The sequence below is a fragment of the Mustelus asterias genome, chromosome 9 (genome assembly GCF_964213995.1).
Source record: "Mustelus asterias chromosome 9, sMusAst1.hap1.1, whole genome shotgun sequence".
NCBI lineage: Eukaryota > Metazoa > Chordata > Chondrichthyes > Carcharhiniformes > Triakidae > Mustelus > Mustelus asterias.
Window position 1 is genome coordinate 4,384,939 of NC_135809.1, and position 15,057 is coordinate 4,399,995.

At 47.4% G+C, this 15,057-nt stretch overlaps 1 protein-coding gene across 3 annotated transcripts in view; it reads right to left on the bottom strand.

Annotated features, from left to right (window-relative positions):
- Positions 1-15,057, bottom strand: part of LOC144498441 (serine/threonine-protein kinase 38-like) — an 89,123-nt gene that overhangs the window by 41,517 nt on the left and 32,549 nt on the right. For 2 of the 3 annotated variants that reach the window (XM_078219549.1, XM_078219547.1), the window contains exon 2: positions 2,446-2,585. In XM_078219549.1, coding sequence (XP_078075675.1) covers positions 2,446-2,579 — 134 coding nt within the window. In that variant the 5' untranslated portion in view covers positions 2,580-2,585. Of the gene's footprint in view, positions 1-2,445; positions 2,586-4,143; positions 4,409-15,057 lie in introns of those variants that run through there. The other variant, XM_078219548.1, reaches the window with a different exon arrangement.

The window sequence follows — 15,057 nt, forward strand, 5'->3', positions numbered from 1 at the left end:
TGCAATGTTAGCATTCATGTTGAGAGGGCTAGAATACAAGAGCAGGGATGCACTTCTGAGGCTGTATAAGGCTCTGGTCAGACCCCATTTCGAGTATTGTGAGCAGTTTTGGGCCACATATCTAAGGAAGGGTGTGCTGGCCTTAGGAAAGATCCAGAGGATGTTCACAAGAATGATCCCTGGAATGAAGAGCTTGGAACGGTTGAGGACTCTGGGTCTGTACTCGGAGTTTAGAAGGATGAGGGGGGGGGGGATCTTATTAAAACTTACAGGTTACTACGAGGCCTGGATAGAGTGGACGTGGAGAGGATGTTTCCACTCGTAGGAAAAACTGGAACCAGAGGGCACAACCTCAGGCTAAAGGGACGATCCTTTAAAACAGAGATGAGGAGGAATTTCTTCAGCCAGAGTGTGGTGAATCTGTGGAACTCTTTGCCGCAGAGGGCTGTGGAGGCCAGGTCATTGAGTGTCTTTAAGACAGAGATAGATAGGTTCTTGATTAATAAGGGGATCAGGGGTTATGGGGAAAAGGCAGGAGAATGGGGATGAGAAAAATATCAGCCATGATTGAATGGCGGAGCAGACTCGATGGGCTGAGTGGCCTAATTCTGCTCCTGTGTCTTATAGGATATAAATGCATTAACGGTTCAGAGAAGGTTCACTCGACTGATACCTGGGATTGTGGAAGGGGGGGGGGGGGGCACGATTATTTTACAAGGAGAGGTTGAGCCTATCCCTACTGGAGTTTAGAAGACTGAAATATATAAAACCTGTGGAAACTTGTATAGAAACAAAGAAAATAACAGCAGGAGGAGACCATTTGGCCCATCAAGCCTGCTCCACCATTTATTTTGATCATGGCCGATTATCCAACTCAATAGCCTAATCCTGCTTTCTCTCCATTTCCCTTGGATCCCCTTCACCTCAAGTGTTATATCTAACTACTTCTTGAAAACATACAATATTTGGCCTCAACTGCTTTCTGTGGTAGTGAATTCCACACATTCACCACCCTCTGGGTGAAGAAATTTCTCCTCATCTCCGTCTTAACCTTATCCTCAGCTTATGACCCCGAGTTCTAGACATCCCCATCATCGGGAACATCCTTCCTGCATCTACCCTGTTTAGTCCTTTCAGAATTTTATAGGTTTCTATGAGGTTCTCCCCCTCATTCTTCTGAACCACAACAAATTCAATCTTAAATGATTGGGTGGGATTTTATGGCCTCACTCAACCCAAAACTGTTAAATCCCACCCAAGGTCAATGGATATTTCTATATTCCGTCCCTCGCCCGCTCCAATTCCCATGGCGGGCAGGGTGGTAAAATTCCAACCAATCTCTCCTCATACGTCAGTCCTGCCATTCCAGGAAGCAAGAACATCCTTCCTCGGATAAGGACACCAAGACTGCGCACAATACTCCAGGTGTGGCCTCACCAAGGCCCTGTACAATTGCAGCAGGACGTCCCTGCTCCTTAACAAGGTGGATGATGAAAGGATGTTTCCCCTTGTGGGAGAGACCGGAACAAGGGAAAATAGTTTAAAAATAAGGAGTCTCCCATTTAAGATGGAGATGAGGAGAATTCGCTTTTCACATAGGATTGTGAAACAGTCTAACATTTCCCCAGAAAGCGGGGGAAACAGGGTCAATGAACATGTTCAGGCGGAGGTCGATAGATTGTTGGTAAACAAAGGAATCAAAGGTTATCGGGGATCGGCAGGTAAGTGGAGCTGAGGCCACAATCCAACCTTTCTTGATCTTATTGAATGGTAGAGCAGCTCGAGGGGCCGAATGGCCTTCTTTGGCTCCTAACTCGTATGATTGTATATTCATTTATTAGTGTCACAAGTAGGCTTACACCAACACTGCAATGAAATTAGTGTGAAAATCCCCTAGTCGCCACACTCCGGCGCCTGTTCGGGTACACTGAGGGAGAACTTAGCATGGCCAATCCACTCTAACCAGCACGTCTTTCCGACTGTGGGAGAAAATTGGAGCACCCAGAGGAGACCCACGCAGACACGGGGAGAACGTGCAGATTCCACACAGACAATGACCCAAGCCGGGAATCGAACCCGGGTCCCTAGCGCTGTGAGGCAGCAGTGCCAACCAACTGTGCCACCTTCAAGTTCTGTATTGCCAAGCAAATGTTCCATTTGATACCATGAAGAAGGGGTAGCTACTTTCTCTGGTGGAGAGTCCAGAATGAGGGGACGTAATCTTAAAATTGGAGTGATTTCAGGAAGCATTTCCTCCACAAAGGGCAGTGAAAATCTGCAACTCTGGAACTCCCCGCAAAAGATCCAATTGATAGATGTGTGTCTGGTAAAGGTGTCAAGGGATTATGACGCAGAGACAGATAAATGGGGTCACAGTGCAGAGCAGCAAGGATCCGGTTGAAGAGTGGGACAGACACAAGGGGCTGAGTGGCCTCCTGATGTTACCTCATTTCTCTCTCCTCGTGCTGTGCAGTCAGGTTGCTGTAGAAGTTTTCCAGCGTGAGCTTGGCCACAGTTACTCTCTCCCTTGTGTGATTACTCATTGGGAAGGATGCTGTCGAGCCACTAATCATCGCCATGGTAACCTGCCAGAGGAGTAAAGAGAAACACCGTCACCACACCACTGGTTTTCCATTCATTTCCACCAGAGTAACAGATATAGCTTAGATTGATATATATACACGTCTCACACGCTCAACCAAAATCAACTTGAAATACTCAATGATGCAATGAGCTATTGCACTCTCTGTAATTAAATGCAAGAGGTGTTTAAACCACATGCCAACAGCTTTAGTGGAGTGGGTCTATTCTCACTAGTGAATCAGAAGGTGGTGGATTCAAACACATGACTTAGACCCAAACGGCAATGCAATACCGAGGGAGTTCTGCATTGCCGGAGGCGCTGCCTTTCAGACAGGGCATTAAACACAGGACCCGTCTGCTTGTCCAGGTGCACAGAGAAGATCCCACCAACAGCATCCAAAGAGTAGAAGCGTTCTCCTGGGTCAACCTTCTTCCCTCAACCTACATAGATTAACTGGACATCCATCTCATTGTCTGTGGGATCTTAGTTTGTACAGAATAGCAGAGTAGCCACACTCACTGTGTGTTACAAAAGAAATGAAATCTATTCTGGGATGTCCAGAACAAAAACACAAAACAAAATGAATGGCCTTGCTTTGACTGTTATTCCTAAAGCTGCGAAATTCTCCTGGTTGCCACACTCCGGCGCCTGTTCGGGTACACCGAGGTAGAATTTAGCATGGCCAATGCACCCTAACCAGCACGTCTTTCAGACCATGGGAGGAAACCGGAGCACCCGGAGGAAACCCACGCAGACACGGGGAGAACGTGCAAACTCCACACAGAGAGTGACCCAAGCCGGGATCGAATATGGGTCCCTGGCACTATGAGGCAGCAGTGCTAACCACTGTGCCACCATGCCATCCCACAGCCTGAAAGACATGCTGGTTAGGGTGCATTGACCCAAACAGGTGCCGGAGTGTGGCGACTGGGGGAATTTCACAATAACTTCATTGCAGTGTTAATGTAAGCCTTACTTGTGACTAATAAATAAAGCATCCATTTACCATGTTTAACTTAAATAAAGCAGCAAAATTGTGGCAACTTCAGCCTGAATCATACAAGCAATATTTCTAAAACCATATTAAAACTATGAGATAGAATTGATTCAACTTGACTGTGAATCATAGAATCCCTACAGTGCAGGAAGAGGAGGCCATTCAGCCCATCGAGTCTGCACCAACCACAATCCCACCCAGGCCCTATCCTCACAACCTCATGCATTTACCCCAGCTAGTATCAGGGGGACTAAGGGGCAATTTAGCTTGGCCAATCCACCTACCCCGCACATCTTTGGAGTGTGGGAGGAAACCGGAGCACCCGGAGGAAACCCACGCAGACACGGGGAGAACGTGCAAACTCCACACAGACAGTGACCCAAGTTGGGAATCGAACCCGGGTCCCTGGCGCTGTGAGGCACCATGCCACCCAGTTGAACCAGGACATTAGGTAGCATATTAAACCATGGTTACAGAACCTTAACAGCATAGAAGGAGGCTGTTTGGCCCTTCATACCTGGTGCTAGCTCGTTGAAAAAGCTAATAAATTAGTCACACTCACCCTGCAAATGTTCCTTTCCTTGGATCAACTAACGATCAATAAAAATAATGCTTCAGAGGTAATGCCATCAGCGCAGTTTCTTCATCAAACTATTGAGTTTAAAAAAAAACCACTCCCTAATTCTCCCAGAACAATTAAAAAGAAAAGCTGTTCATCTGCAGCACCTTCCCATTCTGATGAAAGATCGACTAGAAACGTGTCTTTAGTTTCTATTTCCACCGGTGCTGTCTGACTGGGTGTTTCTGCAATTGCCAGTTTCAATTTCAAGGTTTTAGCACCTGCAGCATTGATGAAACAAGAGTAACTTTTAGTTCATTCTTTCCTTGGCCATTATCGGGGCTGACACTCCGAATGTTGCACTGAGGTAGCTCTGCACTTTCCGACTGTCCAGGCAAATGTTAAAGAATCCCGTGGCACTATGTTGCAGGGCAATCTCTCCAAATGTCCCAAGCAATATTTAACCCTCAAAAACATCACTAACACAGGTTCTCGTGGGCAGCACGGTAGCACAGTGGTTAGCACTGCTGCCTCACAACGTCAGGGTCCCAGGTTCAATTCCAGCCTTGGGTCACTGTCTGTGTGGAGTTTGCACGTTCTCCTCATGTCTGCGTGGGTTTCCTCCGAGTGCTCCGGTTTCCCCCACACTCCAAAGATGTGCGGGTTGGCCATGCTAAATTGACACTAATGTCAGGGGGATTAGCAGGGTAAATGCATGGGGTTATGGGAGTGTAGGACCAGGGAGGGATTGTGGTCAGTACATACTTGATGGGCCAAATGGCCTCCTTCTGTACTGTAGGGTTCTATGGATTCTATGATCTGGTCAATTGTCACATTGCTATTTGTGGAAGATGGTTGCATGCTGGTTGTCTGATGCACTTTCTATATTACAACAGTCACTTCACTTCAAAAGTACGGATGGAGGGTCATCCAGACTCGAAACGTTGGCTCGATTCTCTCCCCACAGATGCTGTCAGACTTGCTTGGATTTTCCAGCATTTTCTGTTTTTGCTTCAAAAATACTTCCTTGGGTGATGAGCATTGTTAGAAAAGGAATTTATAATCAAACCTTTTACAAGCAGAAGATATCTCAACATGCTTTAAGTACTTTTGAAGTTTGATCACTTTTTCTTGAACACTTGGAAATGACCTGAAGTCATGAACGGTGCGGAAGAAATTAAACCATTCATTCAATATGTGCTCAAATTCTGGAGGTGCACCTGGGCCCACAACCTTCTGACTCAACTGTGGTACCAACCAAACTAAACAACACTGTTAATATCCACAAAAATGGGTCCATCACTCAAGATGTGGCGAAGCCGGGCAGATATCCACTCCATCTGACAAAGGAGCAGCGCTCCGAAAGCTAATGGCATTTGCTACCAAATAAACCTGTTGGACTTTAACCTGGTGTTGTTAAAACTCTTACTGTCCATCACTCAAATCAGCCTCCCATCCATTGACTCTGTCCACACTTCCCACTGCCTCGGCAAAGCAGCCAGCATAATTAAGGACCCCATGCACCCCGGACATTCTCTCTTCCACCTTCTTCTGTTGGGAAAAAATGATACAAAAGTCTGAGGTCACGTACCAACCGATTCAAGAACAGCTTCTTCCCTGCTGCTGTCAGACTTTTGAATGGATCTACCTCGCATTAAGTTGATCTATTTATTGAAAAATCTTTATAATCTTCCTACCCATTGTTCTCGTACACAAACGGTCGACAGTTTCTTCCTTACACAACACAACGCTTCACAATCCAATGGCCACTGGAAATTCCCTTTATAGTTTCATTTGTTCTTCCTGGTTTCTGTAGAATGTGTATTCATGTACATATCGCCCATGATCTGTACACAGGAAATGACATGCCGGTTGCAGGCAGCTTCTCACCAATATGACGACAGGTATGGCGTATAAAGAGTCAGATCTCAGTATCTTGTAGATCTAACTCCTCCGAAGTTTTCCAGGCTGGACTATCACTTTGCATCTTCCATAAACTTCAGCCTGCGCAAAACCATGTTGCCCGTGTGTCAACGCGGACCAAATTCCACACAGCCATAATCCCAATGCTTGCCAACCTACATTAACTTCCAGTCCGGTAACGCAGCAGTTTAAAATTCCCATTCCTGTGTTTAAATCCCTCCATGGCCTCGCCTGCCCCATCTCTGTCATCTCCGCCATCTGTGCTCCTAGAATTCTGGCCCTTTGAGCATTCTTAGCCCTCCACCATTGCCGGTCACATCTTCAGCTGCCTTTGCTTACAGAATTCGCTACCAAACCTCTCCCTCTTCCTTCAATTCTATTCGACTAAATAGCTTTTAATCTCCTAACATCTCCTTCATTAGCTTGGTGTCAATTGTTTTGTCTGATTATCTTCCTGCAATGCCTCGGGATGGTAAAGAATGACAGATAAATTCTACTTCTGAAGAATAGTTGTGCTGGACTCAGAACATTAACTCTGTCTCTCTGTTCACAGATGCTGCCAGACTTGCTGGATATAGAATCATAGAATCCCCAGTGCAGAAGGAGGCCATTTGGCCCATTGAGTCTGCACCAACTCTTGGACAGAGCATCTTACCCAGACCCTATCCCGTAAACCCACACATTTACCTCACTAATCTTCCTAACCTACACATCTTGGGACACCAAGGGGCAATTTAGCACGGCCAATCCACTTTACCTGCACGTCTTTCGGACTGTGGGAGGAAACCAGAGCATCTGGAGGAAAGCCATGCAGACATGGGGAAAACATGCAAACTACATGAACAGACTGGGAATAGAGGGATGCAAATGAATGGTCACATGGGCACATGAGCGGCGCATGCTTGGAGGGCCAAAGGGCCTGTTCCTGTGCTGTATTGTTCTTTATACACAAAGGCAGACAGTCACCCAAGCCGGGAATCGAACCTGGGTCCTTGGTGCTATGAGGCAGCAGAGCTAACCACCGTACTGCCCAGTACGTACCTCCAGCAATTTCTGTTTTGATTCTATCTGAATGAGAGTTGTATCTATCGACCGGGAACTAGCTTAATGATTAAACCATGAGGACTATTAGGATAATCAGAAGCTGGAACTCCCACTGGTACAAGCAGAGGATATATGTAAATACGTTCCCCAAACAAATATCCAGAATGCGTTTTCCATTTTTTAGAATCTAACTGGCCCTTTCAAGCCTTTATAACCAAAAATGTCAACATCAGCAATTTATCCGAATTCCTCAAGATCAGCAGCAAAGCAAACACAAGTTGCTTCCTGTTAATTTACATCAATCATTTACCTTCAGCTTTGATGAAAATTAAATTCTTTGACTAACAACACGACAGGGGTAAAATATCCAGCGTTCCTGGTCCACAGGCCAGGATTAATAATCCCGGGAAATTCACTTTCAAATTCTACCAGGAGGTTTCAGTTTAAAGAACAATTGGAAATAAAAACCTGGTCTCAGTAAAAGTGACCATGAGGCTGTTGGATTTTATAAATCCCAAGACTTCAGCCCCACACCAACCTAACTGACTCACATTCCCTGGGGACATCTCAAAGCACTTTACAGCGAACAAAATACTTTTCCAGTGTAGTAATGTAGGAAACGCAGCAGTTAATTCTTGCAATGGCAGCTTGCACAACAATGCTTCCAAATAGCGACCATGGGATCTTTCAGAGAGAGAGAAAGGCAATGATCCCTCGGCACCGCGCCTCCGACAGAGCGGCGCTCCCCCGGCATCGCGGCCCCTCCTCAGCACTGTGCCTCCAACAGTGTGGCACTCCCTCGGCACTGCACACCCGACAGTGTGGCACTCCTTCGGTGCTGCGCCTCCGACAGTGCGGTACTCCCTCGGCGCTGCCTCACTGAAAATGCGGTGCTCCTTCGGCACTGTCTCACTGGCAGTGTAGCATTTCCTCAATACTGCCCCGGTAGGATCAGCCAAGGGTTTTTGCTCAGATCTCGGAGGTGGGATGTGAACCGACAACTTTCTAGACAGAGGCAAGAACACGACTCACTGAGTCACAGTTGGCACAACTTCGAATGAATGTCAGTCTGATTCCAAGTAACATTAGCAGCAATGGAGAAACACTTGTTTGCAATTGCCGTGCTAAATTACAACAACATAAGTGAACATGCTGAGAGAGTGCAGACAAATTACAACCAGGAAACAGATGCCTTCTGATTAAGGTTCTCAGGTGATGAAATACTGACACAATACAATTTGGAAACGAGTAGACAGTTCCGCAATTTATGAAAGATCTAGAATCTTTACAGAGTCTTTCACATGCTCAGCTGCACAGAGGAGGTTGTGCTTGTGATATAAATGGTGCATTTGTCCCGCAACTAGCCCATAACTAACCATAGTTCACGAGAAACCACAGACATCAGACGAGTGATTACACACAAGGAGAACCACTCGCATCAAGCACCGGCAAGCGGGCAAGCCTCTGTAACTACCACAGCCTGGGCAGCCATTGAACCTGTCCCATTGGCATCAATCTGCACTACCGTCTAGCCAACTGAGCTAACCAACCCACATTCTGTAACTACACCGTCAGAGTCCACATTGCACAGACGGTGCAGTCACTCCATAAAGGCAGCTCGAGGCTCCTTGGAGAACAGGGGGGCGCTTTCTGAATGGGACTAAGATCGTTAGATAACTCCACCCCATCAACACTCTGGACTGACCAATCACAGGTTACCCATCCACGCTCATTAGCATCAGAGATTCGAACAGCTGCTCTGAGATAGAGGCGCGTCGCAATTTTAAAAAGCGTCAGAACCTCCTGCAGAGACATGCATTTTCCGCTCTCCCCAACTGTGGCTGCAATGTTGCCTTTTGACTCATTGTGACACAGGTTCAAGTCCAGCTTCAGAGACACGGGGGAGTTTTCCGGTCCACCGTGGGAATTGGAGTGGGCGGGGAGACAGACCAAACATTCACTGACCTCGGGTGGGATTTTCCGATTTTGGGGTGAGTGCAACCAGAAAATCCCACCCATAGAAACCCTACAGTACAGAAAGAGGCCATTCGGCCCATCGAGTCTGCACCGACCACAATCCCACCCAGGCCCTACTCCCATATTCCTACATATTTACCCACTAATCCCTCTAACCTACGCATCTCAGGACACGAAGGGCAATTTTTAGCACGGCCAATCAACCTAACCCGCACATCTTTGGACCGTGGGAGGAAACTGGAGCACCCGGAGGAAACCCACGCAGACACGAGGAGAATGTGCAAACTCCACATAGACAGTGACACAAGCCGGGAATCGAACCCAGGTCCCTGGAGCTGTGAAGCTAGACCCACACCTCGGTGTCAGTGCCAAGGGAGTGCCGTACTGTCAGAGGGTCAGTACTGAGGGAGTTACAGAGGGACATAGATAAGCTGCAGTGCTGGGCTGAGAGGTGGCAAATGGAGTTCAATGCGGAAAAGTGTGAGGTGATTCACTTTGGAAGGAGTACTAGGATTACAGAGTACTGGGCGAATGGTAAGATACTTGGTAGTGTGGATGAACAGAGAGATCTCGGTGTCCATGTGCATAGATCCCTGAAAGTTGGCACCCAGATTGATAGGGTTGTTAAGAAGGCATACGGAGTCTTAGCTTTTATTGGTAGAGGGATTGAGTTTCGGAGCCAGGAGGTCATGCTGCAACTGTACAAAACTCTGGTGCAGCCACACTTGGAGTATTGCGTACAGTTCTGGTCACTGCATTATAGGAAGGATGTGGATGCATTGGAAAGGGTGCAGAGGAGATTTACTAGGATGTTGCCTGGTATGGTGGGAAGGTCTTATGAGGAAAGGCTGAGGAGCTTGAGGTTGTTTTCGTTAGAGAGAAGAAGGTTAAGAGGTGACTTAATAGAGGCATACGAGATGATCCGAGGATTGTCATACACATGGATTTTAGTAAGGCGTTTGATAAGGTTCCCCATGGTCAGCTTATGATAAAAGTGAGGAGGTGTGGGATAGAAGGAAAGTTGGCCGATTGGATAGGTAACTGGCTGTCTGATCGAAGACAGAGGGTGGTGGTGGATGGAAAATTTTCGGATTGGAGGCAGGTTGCTAGCGGAGTGCCACAGGGATCGGTGCATGGTCCTCTGCTCTTTGTGATTTTTATTAATGACTTAGAGGAGGGGGCTGAAGGGTGGATCAGTAAATTTGCTGATGACACCAAGATTGGTGGAGTAGTGGATGAGGTGGAGGGCTGTTGTAGGCTGCAAAGAGACATAGATAGGATGCAAAGCTGGGCTGAAAAATGGCAAATGGAGTTTAACCCTGATAAATGTGAGGTGATTCATTTTGGTAGGACTAATTTAAATGTGGATTACAGGGTCAAAGGTAGGGTTCTGAAGACTGTGGAGGAACAGAGATCTTGGGGTCCATATCCACAGATCTCTAAAGGTTGCCACTCAAGTGGATAGAGCTGTGAAGAAGGCCTATAGTGTGTTAGCTTTTATTAATAGGGGGTTGGAGTTTAAGAGCCGTGGGGTTATGCTGCAACTGTACAGGACCTTGGTGAGACCACATTTGGAATATTGTGTGCAGTTCTGGTCACCTCGCTATAAGAAGGATGTGGAAGCGCTGGAAAGAGTGCAGAGGAGATTTACCAGGATGCTGCCTGGTTTGGAGGGTAGGTCTTATGAGGAAAGGTTGAGGGAGCTAGGAATGTTCTCTCTGGAGCGGAGGAGGCCGAGGGGAGACTTAATAGAGGTTTATAAAATGATGAAGGGGATAGATAGAGTGAACGTTCAAAGACTATTTCCTCGGGTGGATGGAGCTATTACAAGGGGGCATAACTATAGGGTTCGTGGTGGGAGATATAGGAAGGATATCCGAGGTAGGTTCTTTACACAGAGAGTGGTTAGGGTGTGGAATGGACTGCCTGCAGTGATAGTGGAGTCAGACACTTTAGGAACATTTAAGCGGTTATTGGATAGGCACATGGAGCACACCAGGATGATAGGGAGTGGGATAGCTTGATCTTGGTTTCAGATAAAGCTCGGCACAACATCGTGGGCTGAAGGGCCTGTTCTGTGCTGTACTGTTCCATGTCTCTCTCTCTCTGATTAGATAGGGTGGATAGTGAGAGCCTTTTTCCTCAGATGGTGACAGCTAGCACGAGGGGACATAGCTTTAAATTGCGAGGTGATAGATATAGGACAGATGTCAGAGGTAGGTTCTTTACTCAGAGAGTAGTAAGGGTGTGGACTGCCCTGCCTGCAGCAGTAGTGGACTCGTCAACATTAGGGGCATTTAAATGGTCATTGCATAAACATATGGATGATATTGGAGTAGTGTAAGTTAGAGGGGCTTTAGATTGGTTTCACTGGTCGGCGCAATATCGAGGGCCGAAGGGCCTGTACTGTGCTGTTCTATGTTCTGAGTGCCGCACTGTCAGAGGGTCAGTACTGAGGGAGCACCGCACTGTCAGAGGGTCAGTACTGAGGGAGCTCCGCACTGTCAGAGGGTCAGTGCTGAGGGAGCACCGCACTGTCAGAGGGTCAGTACTGAGGGAGCTCCGCACTGTCAGATGACTAGTGCTGAGGGAGTGCCGCACTGTCAGAGGGTCAGTGCTGAGGGAGCGCCGCACTGTCAGAGGGTCAGTGCTGAGGGAGCACCGCACTGTCAGAGGGTCAGTGCTGAGGGAGCACCGCACTGTCAGAGGGTCAGTACTGAGGGAGTGCCGCACTGTCAGAGGGTCAGTGCTGAGGGAGCACCGCACTGTCAGAGGGTCAGTACTGAGGGAGTGCCGCACTGTCAGAGGGTCAGTACTGAGGGAGCACCGCACTGTCAGATGACTAGTGCTGAGGGAGTGCTGCACCGTCAGAAGAGGAGATGTTAAGCTGTCTGCCCTTTCAGGTGAATGTCGAGTAAACGAGTGTCATTATCCCTGCTGCCCTGGCCAACATTCATTCCCACACAACATCACTGCACATTTCTGGGTGGCACAATGATTAGCACTGCTGCCTCAGCACCAGGGATCCGGGTTTGATTCCAGCCTCGGGTCACTGTGTGTGTGGAGTTTGCACATTCTCCCCGTGTCTGCGTGGGTGCTCCGGTTTCCTCCCACAGTCCAAAGATGTACAGGTTAGGTTGATTGGCCATGCTAAATTGACCCTAGTGTCAGGGGGATTAGCAGGGTAAATGTGTGGTGTTGTGGGAATAGGGCCTGGGTGGGATCATGATTGGTACAGACTTGATGGGCCAAATGGTCTGTTTCTGTACTGTAGGGATTCTCTGATTCTTACACCAGGGACTACATTAATTGGCCATGAAGTGCTTCAGGATGTCTTGAGGTGATGAATGATGTTGCAGTGCCAATGTTTCGGAGCTGAAGTAGTCCATTCAGCCCATCGAGCCTGCTCCACCATTCAATGAGATCATGAGCCCTCTGGTCCTGGATTCTCACACACAGGAAAACAACCTCTCAGCATCTACCGTCCTTTTTCCCGATGGAAGGAGGTGGAAGAGAGAATGTCTGGGGTGCGTGAGGTCCATAATTATACTGGCTGCTTTGCCAAGGCAGCGGGAAGTATAGACAGAGTCAATGGATGGGAGGCTGGTTTGCGTGATGGATTGGGCTACATTCACGACCTTTTGTAGTTTCTTGCAGTCCTGGGCAGAGCAGGAGCCACACCAAGCTGTGATACATCCGGAAAGAATGCTTTCTATGGTGCATCTGTAAAAGTTGCTGAGAGTCATAGCTGACATACCAAATTTCCTTCATCTTCTGAGAAAGTAGAGGCGTTGGTGGGCTTTCTTAACTATAGTGTCTGCATGGGGGGGACCAGGACAGGTTGTTGGTGATCTGGACACCTAAAAACGCAAAGCTCTCGACCATTTCTACTTCCGTCGGGAAAAAGATACAAAAGTCTGAGGTCACAGACCAACCAACTCAAGAACAGCTCCTTCCCTGCTGCCGTCAGACTTTTGAATCGACCTACCACGTATTAAGTTGATCTTTCTCTAAACCCTAGCTATGATTGTAACACTCCATTCTGCGCACTCTCCTTTCCTTCTCTATGATCGGTATGCTTTGTCTATATAGTGCGCAAGAAACAATACTTTTCACTGTATGTTAATACATGTGACAATAATAAATCAAATCAAATTCAGTTTTGTCATCTGCAAACTTGGCAAATAGTCCTTTTCACTTCCCTCATCCAAGTCACCGTATAAATAAATTGGTTTTTTTTACATCGTGTTTATTGTGGATTTTCAGACCTTCCTAACTCTCACATTAGAACATAGAACATAGAACATTACAGCGCAGAACAGGCCCTTCGGCCCACGATGTTGCACCGACCAGTTAAAAAAAAAAAACTGTGACCCTCCAACCTAAACCAATTTCTTTTCGTCCATGAACCTATCTACGGATCTCTTAAACGCCCCCAAACTAGGCGCATTTACTACTGATGCTGGCAGGGCATTCCAATCCCTCACCACCCTCTGGGTAAAGAACCTACCCCTGACATCGGTTCTATAACTACCCCCCCTCAATTTAAAGCCATGCCCCCTCGTGCTGGATTTCTCCATCAGAGGAAAAAGGCTATCACTATCCACCCTATCTAAACCTCTAATCATCTTATATGTTTCAATAAGATCCCCTCTTAGCCGCCGCCTTTCCAGCGAAAACAATCCCACATTGACTCACGAAAATATATCCTCACCTTAGTTGAGCCTGCACCATCTTCGCCTACAGTCTGGAAGCTTGGTCAGTGGGAGCAAGGGGGTGGGGTCAGAGAAAAATAAACTGGCCGAATATTTGAAGTGACTTCACCTTTTTAAAAAAGGAAAAGCAGACGGTTTCGGCCCCATTCTCCACACCAACCCAGTCTAGGAAACCCCACCCAGCTCAAACACAATACACCCTCGCCACTCAGAGCTGCACTGCTTCTCAGAATGGCTTTGACTTAAAACAATGTGGGACTTTTCACATTTCAACTATTCACAGCAGCAGCCAGGCTGGGATCAGATCAATTCAAAGGAACCTTGGTCAATAAACAGCAAGAACTTGTACACAATTGTGCTGCGATCGAGCTGGTTTTCCTCAACTGCGGCATTGAGACATACAATTTCATTTGAACAAACACAGTTGGTCCAATTGGATTGGAAAGCTCAGAGGGCCGTGCAGTCTAAACACACTGGCAATGGACATTTTCCTCGTGTGCTGAGGAGGGGCTGATATCTGATTGAGCGAGTGTCTGGTATTTCATTGCACAGCCTGCAGTAAAACCCAATAGCAGGAATCATCTTCCCAATTGAAAAACAGTGAAATCCTTCAAATCAGTCACATACTTCCTTTAAAAACCTTCACTGCTCTGTGACTTGGAGATGGTGGACAGGCTTTAGGGAGTCAGGTGGTGAGTTACTTGTCGCAGGAATCATCGAATCCTACACAGTGCAGAAGGCCATTCAGCCCATCGCATCTGCACCGACCACAATCCCACCCAGACCCTATCCCCATAACCCCATGCATTTACCCTAGCTAGTCCTCCTGACACTAAGGGCAATTTAGCATGGCCAATCCACCTAACGTATATCTTTGGAGTGTGGGAGGAAACTGGAGCACCCGAAGGAAACCCACGCAGACACGGGGAGAATGTGCATACTCCACACAGATAGTGATCCGAGGCCAGAATTGAACTCGGGTCCCTGGCGCGGTGAAGCAGCAGTGCTAATCACTGTGCTACCCCAGCCTCTGTTCTGCTCTGGTAGCCACAGTATTTATATGGCCAGTCCAGTTTAGTTTCTGGTCAAGGGTAACCCCCAGGATGTAAATAATGGGGGGATTGAGTAATGGTCATGCCATTGAATATCAAACTGCACCCCACCTCCCACAACAGCTTCTCTCTCTACACTTTCAAATCCTTCCATCAAATAAAAAGATACAAGAGTCTGAGGTCACGTACCACCCGACTCAAGAACA